At 48.4% G+C, this 15,310-nt stretch overlaps 1 protein-coding gene across 2 annotated transcripts in view; it reads right to left on the bottom strand.

The window, feature by feature from the left end:
• Nucleotides 1–7,487: 7,487 nt before the first annotated feature.
• Nucleotides 7,488–15,310, bottom strand: part of TNFRSF21 (TNF receptor superfamily member 21) — a 35,447-nt gene continuing 27,624 nt past the window's right edge. For both annotated transcript variants that reach the window (XM_027641058.1, XM_027641059.1), the window contains exons 5-7: nt 12,600–12,653; nt 9,792–10,011; nt 7,488–8,905 (exon numbers count right to left, since the gene is read on the bottom strand). In XM_027641058.1, coding sequence (XP_027496859.1) covers nt 8,676–8,905; nt 9,792–10,011; nt 12,600–12,653 — 504 coding nt within the window. In that variant the 3' untranslated portion in view covers nt 7,488–8,675. The remainder of the gene's footprint in view (nt 8,906–9,791; nt 10,012–12,599; nt 12,654–15,310) is intronic.

Genomic DNA, 15,310 nt, shown 5'->3' with positions numbered 1-15,310 from the left:
GAGACTCCACAACTTTCCTTGGGCAACACCAGGGCGTTGTTAGAGGCATTAACCCCAAAGGAAAGGTTTTACTGCCTTAGGGAAAATGTTTTCTCCCTTTTGAACACCCAAACCCCGAACTGGAGGGTTGAGTCCCCAGTGGCTCTTGTACATTGGGCAAGTGTGCCAAACCTAGTGTGCTCTTTTAGGATGCAGGGCAGGTGCTGTATCACTGTCTCTTACACAGACACACATCTATCCATTTAAAATCCGGCACGCCATTCTAGTTTGGTTCCTCCAGAGGAGTCTGTAATGGGACAGAGCACCTGTGGCTCAGGGTGTTTGGCTCAGACTGTGACCCACATGGCCACCCATGGCAGCAGCAAAGCACTGCTGGCATTATTCATCCACAGGGATTATGTACAGTAGCACATCACCTTGGCAGTGGATGCAGAAAAACAGCCCCCTCCAGCCCTTCCCACTCCACATCCCTCCACACTGAGGTCCTCAGGGATGCAGCTGTAGGACACAGAGCAGGGGAAAGCAGAGCAAGACAAAGGGAGTGGAAAATGACAGTAATTACATGGAGGTCCTTCAGTATGAGGTGCAGAAAACCCAGGTTACTTTTATTTTTGCCATCAAAACAGCTTTTTCTTTTTTTCCCCCAGCATGGAATTGCTCAGGTGTCCTAGGGGCACACTGAGCTTCTTCCACAGCACGTGCCCACACTTGTGAGTTCAGAGATTACATCTGCCAGTGACTTGCTAGAATTTGGTCCCTGCTGGACCAGTTTTTATTTCCCTGCCTGGTCCAAAAAACCTTGCTGATTCGACTCTTTGGCACCTCATCCTGCACGCTCATGGCATGACCAAGTAGCTGCAGCTACCAAGAAAGTGTCACCCCCAATTTGTGTCACCATAGGAGGGAGAAGAGCCAGGGCTATTTCGTGCTTATTATATTAGTGTCCCTATTTCTACACTAACAGCAAGACCAAGGGATGCTTTGCAGAAGCCTGTGTGCCTTATACCAGGCAACAAATCCTGACTCAGCCTGTTACATAAATTATTTATCACAATCACAGAAAGTTAGAGGAGAGGAAGGCTGGATTAGTTCAGACAAGGAGGTTGATGGAAGTGCAGTGAAAGTGCAAGCAAACCCATGGGGATAAGGCTCCTGATTTCAAAAGGACAAAGCCCACAAACTCAGCATCACCACAGCCTGGCAGCAAATGCCACTAGTGTGAGGACAATAAGGATCTTCTCAGAAGGGAAGGCTCCAGGGAAACCTCATTGTGACCTTTTGTACTTAAAGAAGGCTTATAAAAAAGAGTGAGAGTTACTTTTTGTAAGGACAGATAGTGATAGGAGAAGGGCAAATGTTTTTAAACTGAAAGAGGAGAGATTTAGATTAGTTATTAGGAAGAAATTCTTTACTATAAAGGTGGTGAGGCCCTTGCACAGGTTGCCCAGAGAAGCTGTGGCTGCCCCATCCCTGGAACTGTCCAAGGCCAGGCTCGATGGGGTTTGGAGCAACATGGTCTAGTGGAAGGTGTCCCTGCCCATGGCAGGGGGTTGGAACTGGATGATCTTTAAGGTCCCTTCCAACCCAAACCATTCAGTGATTCTATAAGATCCCCAAGGTAGTGCAGAAGTGGATGGTATTTCAGCATCCATCAGTGATATGTGCTGATGGCATATGGCTTTCTCCATGCATTGGATGTACCTGGATGGTACCCTGAGATCCAGACCAGCAGCAGCAGCAGCAGCACCATCCACTGGCCTGATTTCCCACACAGAATCACAGGATGGTTGGGGTTGGAAGGGACCTCTAGAGATCATCTAACGCCCTTGCTAAAACAGGTTCACCTGGAGCAGGTTGCACAGGATTGTGTCCAGGTGGGTTTTGAGTATCTACAGAGAAATGGATTCCACAGTCTCTCTGGACAGCCTATTCCAGTGCTCTGTCACCTGCACAGTAAAGAAGAGTTTCCTTATATTCAGACTGACTGACCCAGAGAGGGTCTGATGGGGAAGGATGGATTTGCTCACTCAAGGAGAAGGGACTCTGGCTCATGATTTGTGCTGGGTTAAGCTGTGGGAGGTGGGAAAATACCTGCTTTCTCCTCCCCACCTTTGTTACAAGTGTGAAAACATCCAGAGAAGGAGAGCAGATGCTTGAGGATGGGAACCCCTTAAATAACCAGGCATGAACACAAAACCCTGAGAAAACAAAGCCCAGAGAAGAAAAAAATAAAAGATAGGGAATGGGATCACAGTCTTCAAATACTCCAGAGAGGAGCTAAGGGGCAGCCAGGGAAGTATAAATATCAGGTAGTGAAAATATTTAGTTTAGCTAAAGGACCATATTGACACTAGAGCAAAACAGGATTATCAGTCCATGGACACATTTAATTAGAAGAAACTTTCCAGCTATTTAATCAGAAAAAAGCAGAGGTGAGAGGGGAAAAGAAAAAGCAGTTTTCAAGTTTAAATGTCATTTTAAAAAAGGAAATTTTATAAGATGGCAGCAGCAGGGGTGGGGGAAAAGGTTGATGTCCTGTTCCCACATTTCCCTAGGGGGTCTGATTGCATGTGGGCTGGTTAATTCAACTTTACTGTCAAGACTGTTGAATTTTTGGGTGGTTCCCATGCCTGATTTCAGCCCAGGCCAACTCACAGGCCTGCAGGGCCCATCTGGGGAGTGGAGGGCAGGTGGGTGCTCCCTCCCTGCAGCAGAACTGGGAGGTGCCACCCATCCTGAAGGCTGGCAGAGCACGAGTCCATCCTCTTCCCATCACTGCCAATGCCTGTTCTACCATCCTCCGGCCACAGAAATGATGGCCAGATGCAGGGGGCTGGTCCATGGGAAAGGAAGAAAAGGAGAAAAAACACAAAAGGAAGAAAAAATTGCTGTTACTCAGCTGAATTTTTTATTTGCTATGTGGCAATTCAACAGCTGTAATTCCTTCCCTCCTTTGGGGGAATCTGATGGGAAGGTTTCCACCAGTCATGGGCAGCTGTGATTTCCAGGTGTGAGTTCCCTGGAGCTGTGGAATTAATTGTTTTGTCTGCAAAGCCAAATGCTTTGATTTCGTGTCTTTCTTACATCAGCAATTCGGGCATCACTGCCATGCTGTGCCCTTCCATGAGACAGAGAGAAGGACCATCCCTGCTCTGGGGACACAGCACAGGCTGGGGCAAAAGGCAGGAGTGAGTGGTTTTCTCTGGGGGAAACAGGGACTAAGGATGGAGGACGAGCCTGTTGGCTCACCTCTGGAGCTGTGCCTTCCTTCCAGCTGCGCTTGCTGAAATGGGGCAAGAGGAAGGCAAATGGTCTAACCAGAGAGCCAGCAGGCCCACAGATTTATTTCCAGCTCAAAAAGTAGTTTAAAGGGCAAATTAATTAATGGAAAGCATGGTTTGGGAACATTGCCTCCACCCTTCCCATTTTGCAGCACTTCACATCCCAAATCTCACCCATACGCTCCTCGAGGGAGGCTGGTGCAGGGGTTGATGGAGCAAGACTTTTCTCTGAATTTAATCCTGATTTTTTTTCTGATCAGTTTGCCTATGGGGAGTTTCATCTCTGTCCTTCAAGTTTCCCCACCTGGAAAATGATTGTAACCCTGCCAGCCTCAGCTGTCAGGCACCTGAAGCTCTGTTCATCAGGAGAGTGGTAAGACCACTGATTATTTTTAAAATAAATTAATATTATCAGTAGAGAAGAAGCAGCTACCACAAAAAGCACTCATCAGCTACTGAAAGACCCTGGAAGATCAATGGTTTAGTTAATATAATTCTCGCCAAGTATTAGCCTGGAGAGATCAGAGCTGCCAGAAACAAAGTCAGGCAGATTAATGTCCTGCCCTGGTCCTGGTTTCCTGCTGAGCCTGACTGATCCTGGCAAAAGCTCATGTGCCCAGAAATGTATTCTGAGATCAGCATGCTTACAGAGTAACTCATTTCCTTCAAATTAAATCAAAGTGAAGGTAATCTCATCAACAGTGGGCAGGGATCAGACAGATAAAGCTGGTATGGCAGCCAAGGGGTCCCTGAAGGGCTTGGAGCAGAAAGTGGGGAGCAGGAGCACAGATACAAGGGTGCATTGGCTACAAGGGCTTGGGGTACAGTGCAACAACCCTGAGCTGCCAGAAATACCCATAGCTGCCACAACAGGCAGGTCCTCCATCATCCCTCAGGTCCCTCCTCTCCTACCCACCCTAGAAAGAAAGGAAAATTAAATTACAGCATCCTAAAGGAAACTATAAAGCTCATGGATGCTCACACAGGGAAGCAGCAGGCGTGTCCTAAAGGCTGGTGAGATAAACACCTCGGGGGGTGCCACCAGACGTGTATCCAATGAATACACAAATGATGGCTCTTATCTCTCCTCCATCTTCCCATTTCCTACCAGTTGCCCTGGAAACTTCCCCGTCACGTCACGGCACTCACAGGAGCAAAGTCCAAGAGAAGAAAAAACCAGCTGCAAAGCCTTCGTGATGTAAAAGCTCGAGGCCAAGCGATTCCAGAGGAAGATTTCGGGGAGAGCTGTCCCTGTACCAACCTGCCTCCCTCCCACACACTGCACAGCTTGGCCCTGTGTGATGGGCACAGACAGGCCCCCCCCCCCCCGACGAATAAGCCCCACGCCCCACAGAGAGCCCGTGGGGCATCCTCGGCGGGATCACCACGGATCTCCCCGCAGGTTCTTCACACAAAAGGCTGCACAAACGATCCCTCCTACGCAGACACTGTTGCAATCCACAGAGAATTGGCTGATATACAAAAAACCAGAGGGGTGAATGACCTCCCAGGAGACCTGGGTGCTTTTCCAACCGGGATACAAGCAGCCACACCCAGGGGCTTGTAATTAATTCCCCATTAGGATAAGCTCCAATTTGGCTGAGGTACGAGGAAAGTGTACAAGATGTCTTGTTCTTCTGCAGAGAGCACCTGCAATTCATGGGGAAAAAAAAAAGAGAGTTAAAAAATACAATCTCAATCCTCAATTCCACTGGAGGAATTAAAAGGCACTGCAACAGCAGAGCCAGGCTGTCCTGAGGATGCCAGGCCATGCTGGAGGTGTCTGGAGCGTTTTGTCCCAGCAAACACTATGACCTTGGGGTGAGATGCAATGTCCACACCTCGTGTCCAAGTCCCACCATCCAGGACTGGAGCAGTTGATGTTTTGTGTGGCCCACACCAGAAATTTCTGTCTCTGCTCTGAAGCAAGATGCCCACAGCAGGCAGAGGGGGGCATGACTGTGCTCAGTATGCTTCCTGTCTGCTCTGGTTTTACAAGCTCTGCCATCCAGGACTGCCACCTCAGCACCAAATTCCCACCCCTCTTGCCTATCTCAAAGTGGAGACACCACATAAGGAGCAAACACCATAACTGAGCAAGGCCAAGTGAGGAGCAAATCCCAACTCTCACCTGCAATACACGCTCAAGTACATGTTTAATGCAGATTTTGAATAGAATGCATTTTTATGGATATTGCATGTATTTATAAAGATCTTTATATTCACACCTTTACTCTGCTTAACCATTTAACCAAAGACTTGACCCATTTGAGTTGCACATCACAGCTGGTGCTGCAGAGTGCACAGTTTGTGCATTGCCCACAGTGCCTCAAATAAGCCCAGGATGAGAACAAGTCCAATCTCCCCTCCCATGAAGTTATGCCTCTAGGTCATGAACCCATCGATCCCACCTGCCTGGTTTATTTTATTAAGGCTTAAGAGAGCTGGCCCAAGAGGAAGGGTGGGGGTGCAGGGCTTGTGGCTCCTCACACCTCCCACGTGTCCAGGAAATACCCTGCCTGTACATGGGGCTCAGCTGCTCTCAGACACTTCCCCTGCACACCCCCAGAGACAGAAAATATTTATATATTATACACCTGTAAAAATACATAGTAATAATATAGAAAAATAAGTAAATATATAAGTAGCATAATATAAAAAAGTTTATGTTGTGTGTTTATATAAATATATAACAAATAAATATATTTCACACACATGCACATGCATACAGCAAAAGATTGAAAATCTGAAATGATGGAGCCAGGAACAAGGCCAACATCCAGGTGCAAACAGAGGAGAGAGTAATGCTGAAAGTGTGCACAGCACAGATGGAGCCAAGGATTGCCCCAATCCTGGCCTGTTCCACGACCTGCCATCAAGATGAGTTAAATGCAACCCACCAGCTTCCTTGTGCTTATTTGGCATCTCCTGGCCAAGGCACCTCCTCAACATGCCTGCTTTGTGGTGTCTTTTCAGCTGGCTCTTCAGTCCTTCCCAGGACTATTCTTCTTTTCGCTTTTCCTTCAAATCCCATCAGAAAATGTGAGCAGCTGCCAGGATGGGAAGCAGAGCTGCAGGATAGGGCTGGTGGTTCCCTGGGAAGGTGGCCTGGTGGCTCTAGTGCTTTACAGGAGAACCTGGCCCACTAGAAAAGGAAAAATTCTTAATTTCCCAGCTGGACTTGCTCCCAGAGCCTGGAAAGGATAATTTAAGGCCAGCTGTCGATTGAGCCCACAATTGCACACGTTCCCTCCCCTTATCAGTTCTTGCCCAGGTGGATTGGCAGCAACCACCACTGCTCCCAACATGGAGGTAAAAAACCCACTTGCCCACAGCTCATACTGGGCTCCATCTCAGCATACAGCTTTTAGCAACCCGGTGTATGCCAGGCACATGAGCCACACTCACTATTTCTTTGTGATGCTTTGAAGACACATTGCAGGCACCAAATGTTCAGTGCTTCATTGCCAGCAAGGGAAAACTCCATCCTAGAACTCCCAATAAAGGCTCTTGCTATTTCACACTATATTTCATCTGTCCATGTGTCAAAGAGTTTTAATCCTGCACCTATGTATAGTCCTGTACCAGCAATTTCCAATGCCAGCCAGAAAGAAAACACAGCACCGTAGTTAACAGAAAAGACTCTGGAGCCAAGTAAACAAAATGACAGTCTTATAAACCAGAAGCATTTGTCCCACTAAGGATTCCATTTGTAGACAGAATAACATGGATGAATTATTTGGAAGCAGAGATTTTAAGGACATGGGTAATGTAACAGCAACAGAAATGCTGTAACTGCAAGACCTTCGCTCAGGAGTGACTCAGCACAGCAGCTGCATCCTGGAAAATTAATACTTCAGCCTCCCCAAAATGCCTGCAAAGCCTTTGAGAGCTTGCAAAAACCAACCCTGGAATCCCCATCAGCCATCTGATCTGGCACTGCTGTGGGGATTAACACAGGTCCCCACCCCGGTGCAGGGCGGGGACCTGCAGAGAGTTCCAGCAGCAACCGTGGGGACTCGAGGCACTGCTGTCAACAGAAAGCAATCATATTTTGGAAAAGCTAAAGGAGACAACCTCTTCACCACCCCCAACCTCCAAAATCTCTCTCATGACCCTGCCATGGGCCCCCTGAGCAATACCCTGCTCCAAACCAAGAGGTCCCAAAGCAGAAGCAGCTGTTAAGGAGGTTAACGCAGAATCATGTCAAATAACAAACACCTAGTATTTATTAATAAATTAGTACACTGGAAGGCAATTTTTCAATTCATTTCCCTCTTCCCCCACTCCCACCCCCTTCCCACGGGGCAGCTCATGCCACCCTCGTATCATTACTTCTTCAGATTGAACGTAGTACAGACTGTTCGTTACGGGAGCATAATAATTGCAAATATAATCAGACAGACTTCTTACGATGCAGCTTTTCCTCCCCCCCCCCCAAACCTCTTTTAATAAAAAGTGAAGTGTGATTTGAAGAGACTATTAGAGACCACGTAAGGTCTTCGAAGAACTTATCGGCCACGTCTGTATAAAAAACAAGAGACACGAGTGTAAAAGCAGAGCTTGGTTTAAGTCTTACAGCACGAGGAGAGCGGGACCACCGGCGGCCACCTTCGCCTCCCCACGTCCAGCACTGGCTCCCTTGGGGGCCCCACCATTCCCACAAGGCAAGATAACTCCATACATTCAACTGGAGGCAAAGGACCTTTCCATCACCTCGGAGGTTGGTGGGACTCGACCCTTTTCTTTTGCGGTTAAAGCGCTTCTGCTGTAGCGTAATAGGAGCGCGATGCATTGTCCGGGTTAAAACCATACAATAAATAACCGTGCTAGCAAAATCTCAGCAATGGATATGAGCCAAACAATAGTACATTAATAAAAAAGTCAGCTCGGGTGGGAAGCTTAGCTGCGTTAAGAGACAGTAACCAGCAACAGTTGGGGGGGGTTTTTTGCGTGTTTTTGCCATTTACTGCTCCAAGGAGAAGGGAGGTGATGGGAGATGGTCACTCTGAGTGACAGCTTTGACAGAGGAAGGGGATTACAGAGCAATCCCCAATTCCATGTGTTAAATTACACCAGATTTGTGGTCTTTAGTTCATTAACTGCTTTTTTTTTTGTCAGATTTTTTTTTTTTTAAAGTGCATCGGCTGATCTGATTGGAATGAGAATAAGGAGAGAGGTTCGGGAAGGGGGCAGAGACTTGGACTGAGAGCGATAGTTACGGTGGAGGGGTGCAACGCTGGCAAACTGCCCCCCCTCCAAAAACCAAGGACACCTCAACGAAAATACTGGCCATATATTCTACAACAAAACCTGCCTGCGTATTGTCGTTCATCTTAACGAGCGCCAAGCTAGCTCTAGCAGATATTCGGAGAGTGTGTGGTGACCCAGTGCCTACAGTAAATCAGGAAGGTGGCTATAGACAGAGTCCAGGAGGGTCTGGCTGGCTTCCTGGCTTTTGACACCGGCGATCTCAAATAGCCTGTCCAGCTTGTCTTCGGCCTGCGGGATCTCCTCTATCACGTGGAGCTCCTCGGGATTGAGGATGTGCAGCATGTCGTCAAAGATGGGCTGCAGGTCGCAAGGGTCCAAGCGCACCTGGCGCAGGACAGTGTCCTTCTTTTCTGTAGGAGGAAAGGAGAAGGTGGTCGAGAAACTCCTTAAGGAACCTCTGCTAACCAGGGTTTGCTCTCCTCGGACCATCCCCTGGTGCCACCTCTGGAGAGGGACACGTCACAAGGAGAACTGAGGGAAAGGGTGGAGGGTGATGGGGAGGAGAGAAGATGGAGAAGCCAGTGCTGCTGAGGCACCTCAGTCAGGATCTTGCAAGAGCAAACACAGCATTTGTAAATCCTGAATGGCAAGTGCAGCAAAGTAAGGGCAGGAGGGGAGCCAAAAAAGCTGAATTCTGCGCTTTCAAGCTGTTTTCGTTGGGTCAGCTTTATTTATGCACCCAAGTATAAATTTGGTAGATTGACTGAGCTCAGTGTTTCACCTTCATCAGAAGTTAAAGACTGATTAAATGCAGCAAGTTAAATATGGTAAATTAAACCCTCTGAAAAAAAGTGGGGGTGGCTAACAGTGCTTTCCGTCCCAAGTCACACGCTGCAACAAACAGGACCAAGAGTGAAAAAAATTAAAAAGAAAAAAAGGCAGTCTTGAAATTACAAATTACATTCTCTGGTTTTTCAACTCCTAAAATAACACAGAGGCCAACGCAATAGCAAAAGTCAGGAGAAACATCCAGGGATGCTACAACTTCCCTGGCAGAAATTCAAAGAGTTAAAAGCCTTTAAAGGTGTTTTTCGGTCTGAAATCTTTATTGTCTTTGCCAACAGGATACTCTGGTCTAGAATGAGGATGTGATAAATGTATCCTGGAGGGTCAGTTTTTCTAGTTATTTATTTAATTATATCATACATTGAGCAGCTTTACAACATGTGCTGACCACATGGGATATGTCGTGGCATCCCTTCAGTCCTCCCATTCCCGCCAGGCTGATTTTGGTACCTTTGGTAATAAAAGAGCCTGTCCGGCTGAGCGCGGAGGAGCCGCTGGAGGTGGAGTCGCACCGCAGGAGGGGCTCTGCTTCATCCACGAAGAAGCATTTCTTCTCAGAAGGAGAGGGCTCCACGGTGAGCACGGCAGCCTCAGGGGGCTTGGGGCTGGGGGTGGGTGCAGGGCTCACCGGGCTGGGGCTCACCGGCAGCGCCAGCTTGTCACCTTCCAGCTTTGGGGGGAGGAAAAGGAGGGAAAATTAACTTGGGGGAGATGCCATGCAATGGGCTCACACTCAAAACCATCTGCACTCTGGCTTCCAACACGCCCCAGCCCACCCTCAGCAAGCGGTCCCTGTATTTGGTGGCCATCTTGTCCCAGGGGACCTGCTGTCTCACAACAGGCACTGGAGAGCCAGGCTGGGCATCAGCACCGGGATTTGGCACATCAGGCAGGAGGGGTAACACAACCCTGCACCCTTGGTACCTTTGGTAGGACCAAACACTTCACCAGGATGGTGCCTGCAAGCACAGCAGAGCATTTTAGCTCAGTTTTCCTTCTCACCCTCAGTTTATTGGAGCCCAAAGCACAGCTCTTGGGGGCAAGTGGTGATGATACCCAAACAAGGAAGCTCTCTCCAAAACCTGCTCCACAGCTGCTCTTTGGTTAAAAGCAAGGTACAGCCTGGCTCCACAGCTCCAACCAGTGCCAAGGCTGCAGGGCCCTCAGTGATCCCCACTGCAGCATGTGGCTCTCACCAGCTACACTTTGAGTTAATTATTTGTTTGCCCCTTTTGTTTGCCCTTGGTCCCGTGAGCACCCCATTAAAGCCTGATGGAGAAGTCTGTCCCACCACACTATAAGTTCAGAGCAAGGAAGGACAGGCAGGAGGTGGCACTGACCACAACATCACTCAAGTGCTTTTTACTGCCCTGATGTGAGCCAAGGGCAAGCATTTGGCTCCACAGTCCCAAAGAAACAGGCACAAGCACTGCTGGGAAGCACTGCTGGGAAGCAGCACTTTGACAAGTGACAGGTGACAAGTTACAGAATGAGAAGAAATGGCCTCAAGCTGTGCCAGGGGGATTTAGATTGAATATTAGGAAAAATTTATTCACCAAAAGGGTGGTCAGGAATTGCAATAGGCTGCCCAGCAAAGTGGTAGAATCACCATCCCTGAAGGCGTTAAAAAAACTTGTGGATGTGGCCTTGGGGACACGATACAGTGGGTGAACATGGTGGTGCTGGGTTAACAATTGGACTTGATTACCTTAGAGGTCTTTCCAACCTTAACAATTCCATGATTCTATGATTTTGGTGCCATTGTGAACCCACTTCCTAATTTGACTGTACTCTGCATCTTCCTTCTTGGATCTCCTTCCCACCTGCATGGCAGCAGCCAACATTATCTACCCTCCTCCATCTCCCAACATCCCCTTGAGGTACAAATCTCAAGCACAGCATTTCTTTGTTCCCATTCCCTGCAGGGATGAGGTGCCCTGGGCAGCATCACTCCATCCCTGGCTGGCAGCTTGGGCACCTCTGCATGTCACCAGGTCCTTCTAAACAGGTTGCTTTAAGGGCCATCCAATATTTAACCATCTTTGCAAACCCTGCATCCCTGCTCGACCTGCCAGAGAACATAATTTCAAGCCCTGTCCACATGCAGTTCCCTCTCCCAACAGCATTTCACATCCATTTTCTCCTTCTACAGAGGAAAGACCAGGCTATTCCTGCTAACATACTTTTGCCTAGTACCCAGGGATAAAATGCAAAATTGGGATAAAAGGCTGTGGGAAAGGGAGCTGCTGAGCCACCTCCGCACTGGCATGGATGTGCCCGAACATTCCTCATCCGTGTCGAGGAATTCACCACCCACAAATCACATGTCTGCTGGGACGCCCATTAGTTCACATTAAATTAACATTGAAGCCTGTTCCTGGTAGAATAAAAGGGTTTTTTTCTCCCCTCATTGAAAATAAACAGGGGAGGATTTGTTCTAGCTCAGCGCATTACGCAATAGGCACGTTAAAAATAAAAGTCAGCTTTAATTTTTAATTAAAAGAATCTGCCTTCTCCTCTGAAACTCCCTTTCCAGAACAGTTCATCATGGAGAATCAGCTATTGCCATTAAGGGGGAATATCAAGGGAAGGACCAGAACAGCAGCTGGCTGCTTTCCAAATTGTAATATGCTCTGATATCCCCTTTAAAAATAACACAGGCTTTAAGGGTTAGTTTTTCTTTGTGCAACTCATCTACTTAATATCCAACAACAAACTCACCAAAGAGGCCTGATGACTGAGCAGCAATTGGCCAAGGGTGGGCAGGGAACAGACAGCTGCCCCAGCTCTATCATCCCAGCAGAAGGGAAAAGCCCTTCCCCAAACCAACTCATTTGGAGTTTAATTAAACAGCTGCTAAAACACGCTAGGAAAGACAAAATCACCCGAGGTTATTTGACTGTAGCTGTCCCGGGAGCCCAAGGCTTTCCAAATAGCTGAACAGTTGCAAGCTTGAGGCAAAGCAAACAGGATGCTTGGATGTGTGTTAATATTTAAACCATGGGAAGAAAGCAAGTGGGAATGAGGGCTTTGAAAGACCAGGGAATGCAGAAGGTTGCTGAGAGGTGAAGCCTGTGGAATAGGTCTAAAAACACACTATTCATAGCCCGTGACTCATTTTGTTGAAACCACCTTGGCCATTCCTATTTTTAAGAACGGCGGTGCTTGAGTGAAACCGAGCTCTGGCTGGGAAAAAATCCCACCAAAAAAACCCCTCTTGCAGCCCTTTTGCCTTTCCAAAGATACCAAATTTCTCACCTTTACGTCCTCGTTGACGGGGTCCTGCGCTTGCCACTGAGGCTGCATCTGCGCCTGCAGAGACAGACACATGGGACACTGTTAGATGGACAGTACAGAGTGGAAACCAAAGGCACTGTGGTGGCTTTGACACATCAGCAGCCTCCTGCGACCCATCAGTGGCACTGGGGCTCTCTGCCAGCTTTTTTTCATTTTTTTTTTTTTTTGAGCACTGCAGCAAGAGATTTTCAACACCAAAAAAATATTAATTAAAAAAAAAAATCCTAAAAGCTCCAGTGTACTTGCAGCCCTTTAGACTGCAGTTCAAGCACCTCTTGGATCCCAGTGCATGTGGGAGGATGCTCTAAGCAGCTCAGGGTATCTCAAGGTCCTTCCTAAATGGAAGAAAAGGGGACAGAAGGGGATGGAGGCAGAAGAAGACACAGGCTTGGCTTTGTTTTCTTTCCACAGCTGCTCTCAACAGCTCTGTTTGAACTGGTGGGTCCCATTTTCTGCCTCCATTTTACAGTACTGCAATAAAAGCTTAAGTCAGACAAACAGAAACTGCAGCTGCTGTGCTAATATTAGGAAGGAGCAGCAGCAAGCACTAAAAAACACCCTTCCCTCAGGCAATGCTTCCCAGTAATTCCTCCTGCAGCAACCAGGCGGGAACAAAAGCTGGTGGCAGGTTGGTGCTGCCGAAGGTGGCTGTGCACCCTCCAGGATGTGGGGGGGATAAATTTAGCACTGAGGCAGCCATTTCCCGGATTCCCTGCCAAAAGATGACACCCGGCTGACACCAGCCCTATTCCCAGGTCTGTTATGCCTCCGTAGGGGATGTGGGAGGAAAAGCCCCAGCACAAGAAGCAGGGTGGGCTGGGTGGCACCTCGGAATAGGCAATGCTGCTGGCATAGGGTGGTGTTGAGGGGGAGGATACTCTCGCTATGGTCCCCACAGGCATAGGGAGGATGGATCAACAGCTTCATGGTGATCATGGTGTTTGGGGATCCACCATAAGGGCAGACCAGATCTTGGTAGGTGAAACACCACTGGTCAGGCCAGGAGGTCTCATTGAGGTGGCTGAGACAGTGATAACTGTGTGGTGTTGCAGAGCAGGAGACAAGCCCTTTGCCAGGATGGGAAGGGCACGAGGATGCTGGGGTGGGAAAGCCCAAATTTCCTCAGTGCCCTTCATATCACCAGTCAGGTTTCAGAAGAGTGGTTGACCCATCTCTGTGGTAGAGCTGCATTCCTCAACACATGGCAGCCCTGGAGAAGAGCTCCTCAAATCAAGCCCCACACAAACCAGGATGGGCAATGCTGGGTCTGGGGAAGGTTTAGATGCCAAGACTAAAGCACAGCCACCCACGGAGGAAGCAGCTCTTCCCCTTCTGTCCTGGCCATTTGTGGGCAAAGTGTTTCTCCAAGCAGGAGATGCTGTCTCCGGGAGAGCTCCTGGTGGTTTCTCCTTTCTATAGATTTGGCTACCCACTTTTTCAATTCAAACCATAATGAAGAGTTGATGAAATTCTGATGAAGAGTTTCCAAACCCAATTACAGGCTGAGTAAGTCGATGCTCAGTTTGGCTAGTACAAGAAACCATCTTCTAGTTTCTTCTTAGGCACCCAAACCCATTACACTGCAAATGCACAGACCCCAGTAGATGTGGCCACCACAGCAGGGAAACTTCAAATATCGCTGCATCTATAAAGTCTCTGTTTTTGTGTTTATGTTATTTATATTTGTATTACTTTATAAATAATTACATTTTTGTTTATTGCACATTTCCAGCCTAGTTCAAACCCAAGCTGAAAATCAAGTCATGGTTTAGAGCAAACCTGGAGTTATGCCCACTCCAGCAAAACTCAACCAGCCCTACCCCTTCCCCAGGGCTCTGGCCACTTCAACCTACAGCTTTGTGCCTCAAATAAAACCTGATGCAAGTCCAGAAGGAAAATTCTGTTCCTTTCCTGGCTGCCTGGGCATTTCCCAGCCCTCGGACCACAGCCTCCTCTGGCTGGGAAATCCATCCAACCACTTTACCCTCACTCCCACTGCTGACACATGAAGTGAACACAGAACAAATTTAATTCCTAATTACTGGGCCCAGCCCAATTCTGTGTTGCCAAAAGAGGAAACGAAGGGGATAGGTAGGAGCTGACAGTGGCTGGAGTTGAGGAATGCTGCTCCAGGCTCAGCAACCACCCCCCCCCCCCCCCCCCCTGGGGTTTTGATCTGTGAAAGAGCAAGAAAAGGAGCCACAAGGCACCGCCACAGCTGCAAGCCTGGACACGGGGCTGCTTTCGACACGGGGCTGCTTTCATATCCTCTTCTCCTCTGGCACCCTCAAAAACCTCACAGCTTAACCTCACACCAGCCCCTGCCCCAACAGATCTGCTGACTCATGGGATTATTCACAAGGTGAAATTAGCCAGGAACCTAAAGCTCACTGGGTTCAGGGCTGCAGCCTCCTCCTTTCCACTTTCCACATCTCCCTTATTCATTTATTTTTTTTTCAGCTTTGCTGAGACTCTGCTGCTGAACTGAGGCTGTTTGCTTCCCTTCCATCCAGTCCCTGAAACACTTCAGCCGAGGCCAGCAGAGCCATAAATAAAACGATAAGAGCTTAAAGCACTGCTCACAGCAGGGCACTCAAGAGTAGCCAATACGGCCGGCTGTGCCAGCTCTACCCCAGGCTAGCCCAGGTGAGCACTGACTCCCCGCACCCCCC

This window comes from Corapipo altera, unplaced genomic scaffold (genome assembly GCF_003945725.1).
Source record: "Corapipo altera isolate COAL_440 unplaced genomic scaffold, ASM394572v1 46, whole genome shotgun sequence".
NCBI classification, from domain to species: Eukaryota; Metazoa; Chordata; class Aves; order Passeriformes; family Pipridae; genus Corapipo; species Corapipo altera.
This window is presented reverse-complemented; position numbering and strand designations above follow the sequence as displayed.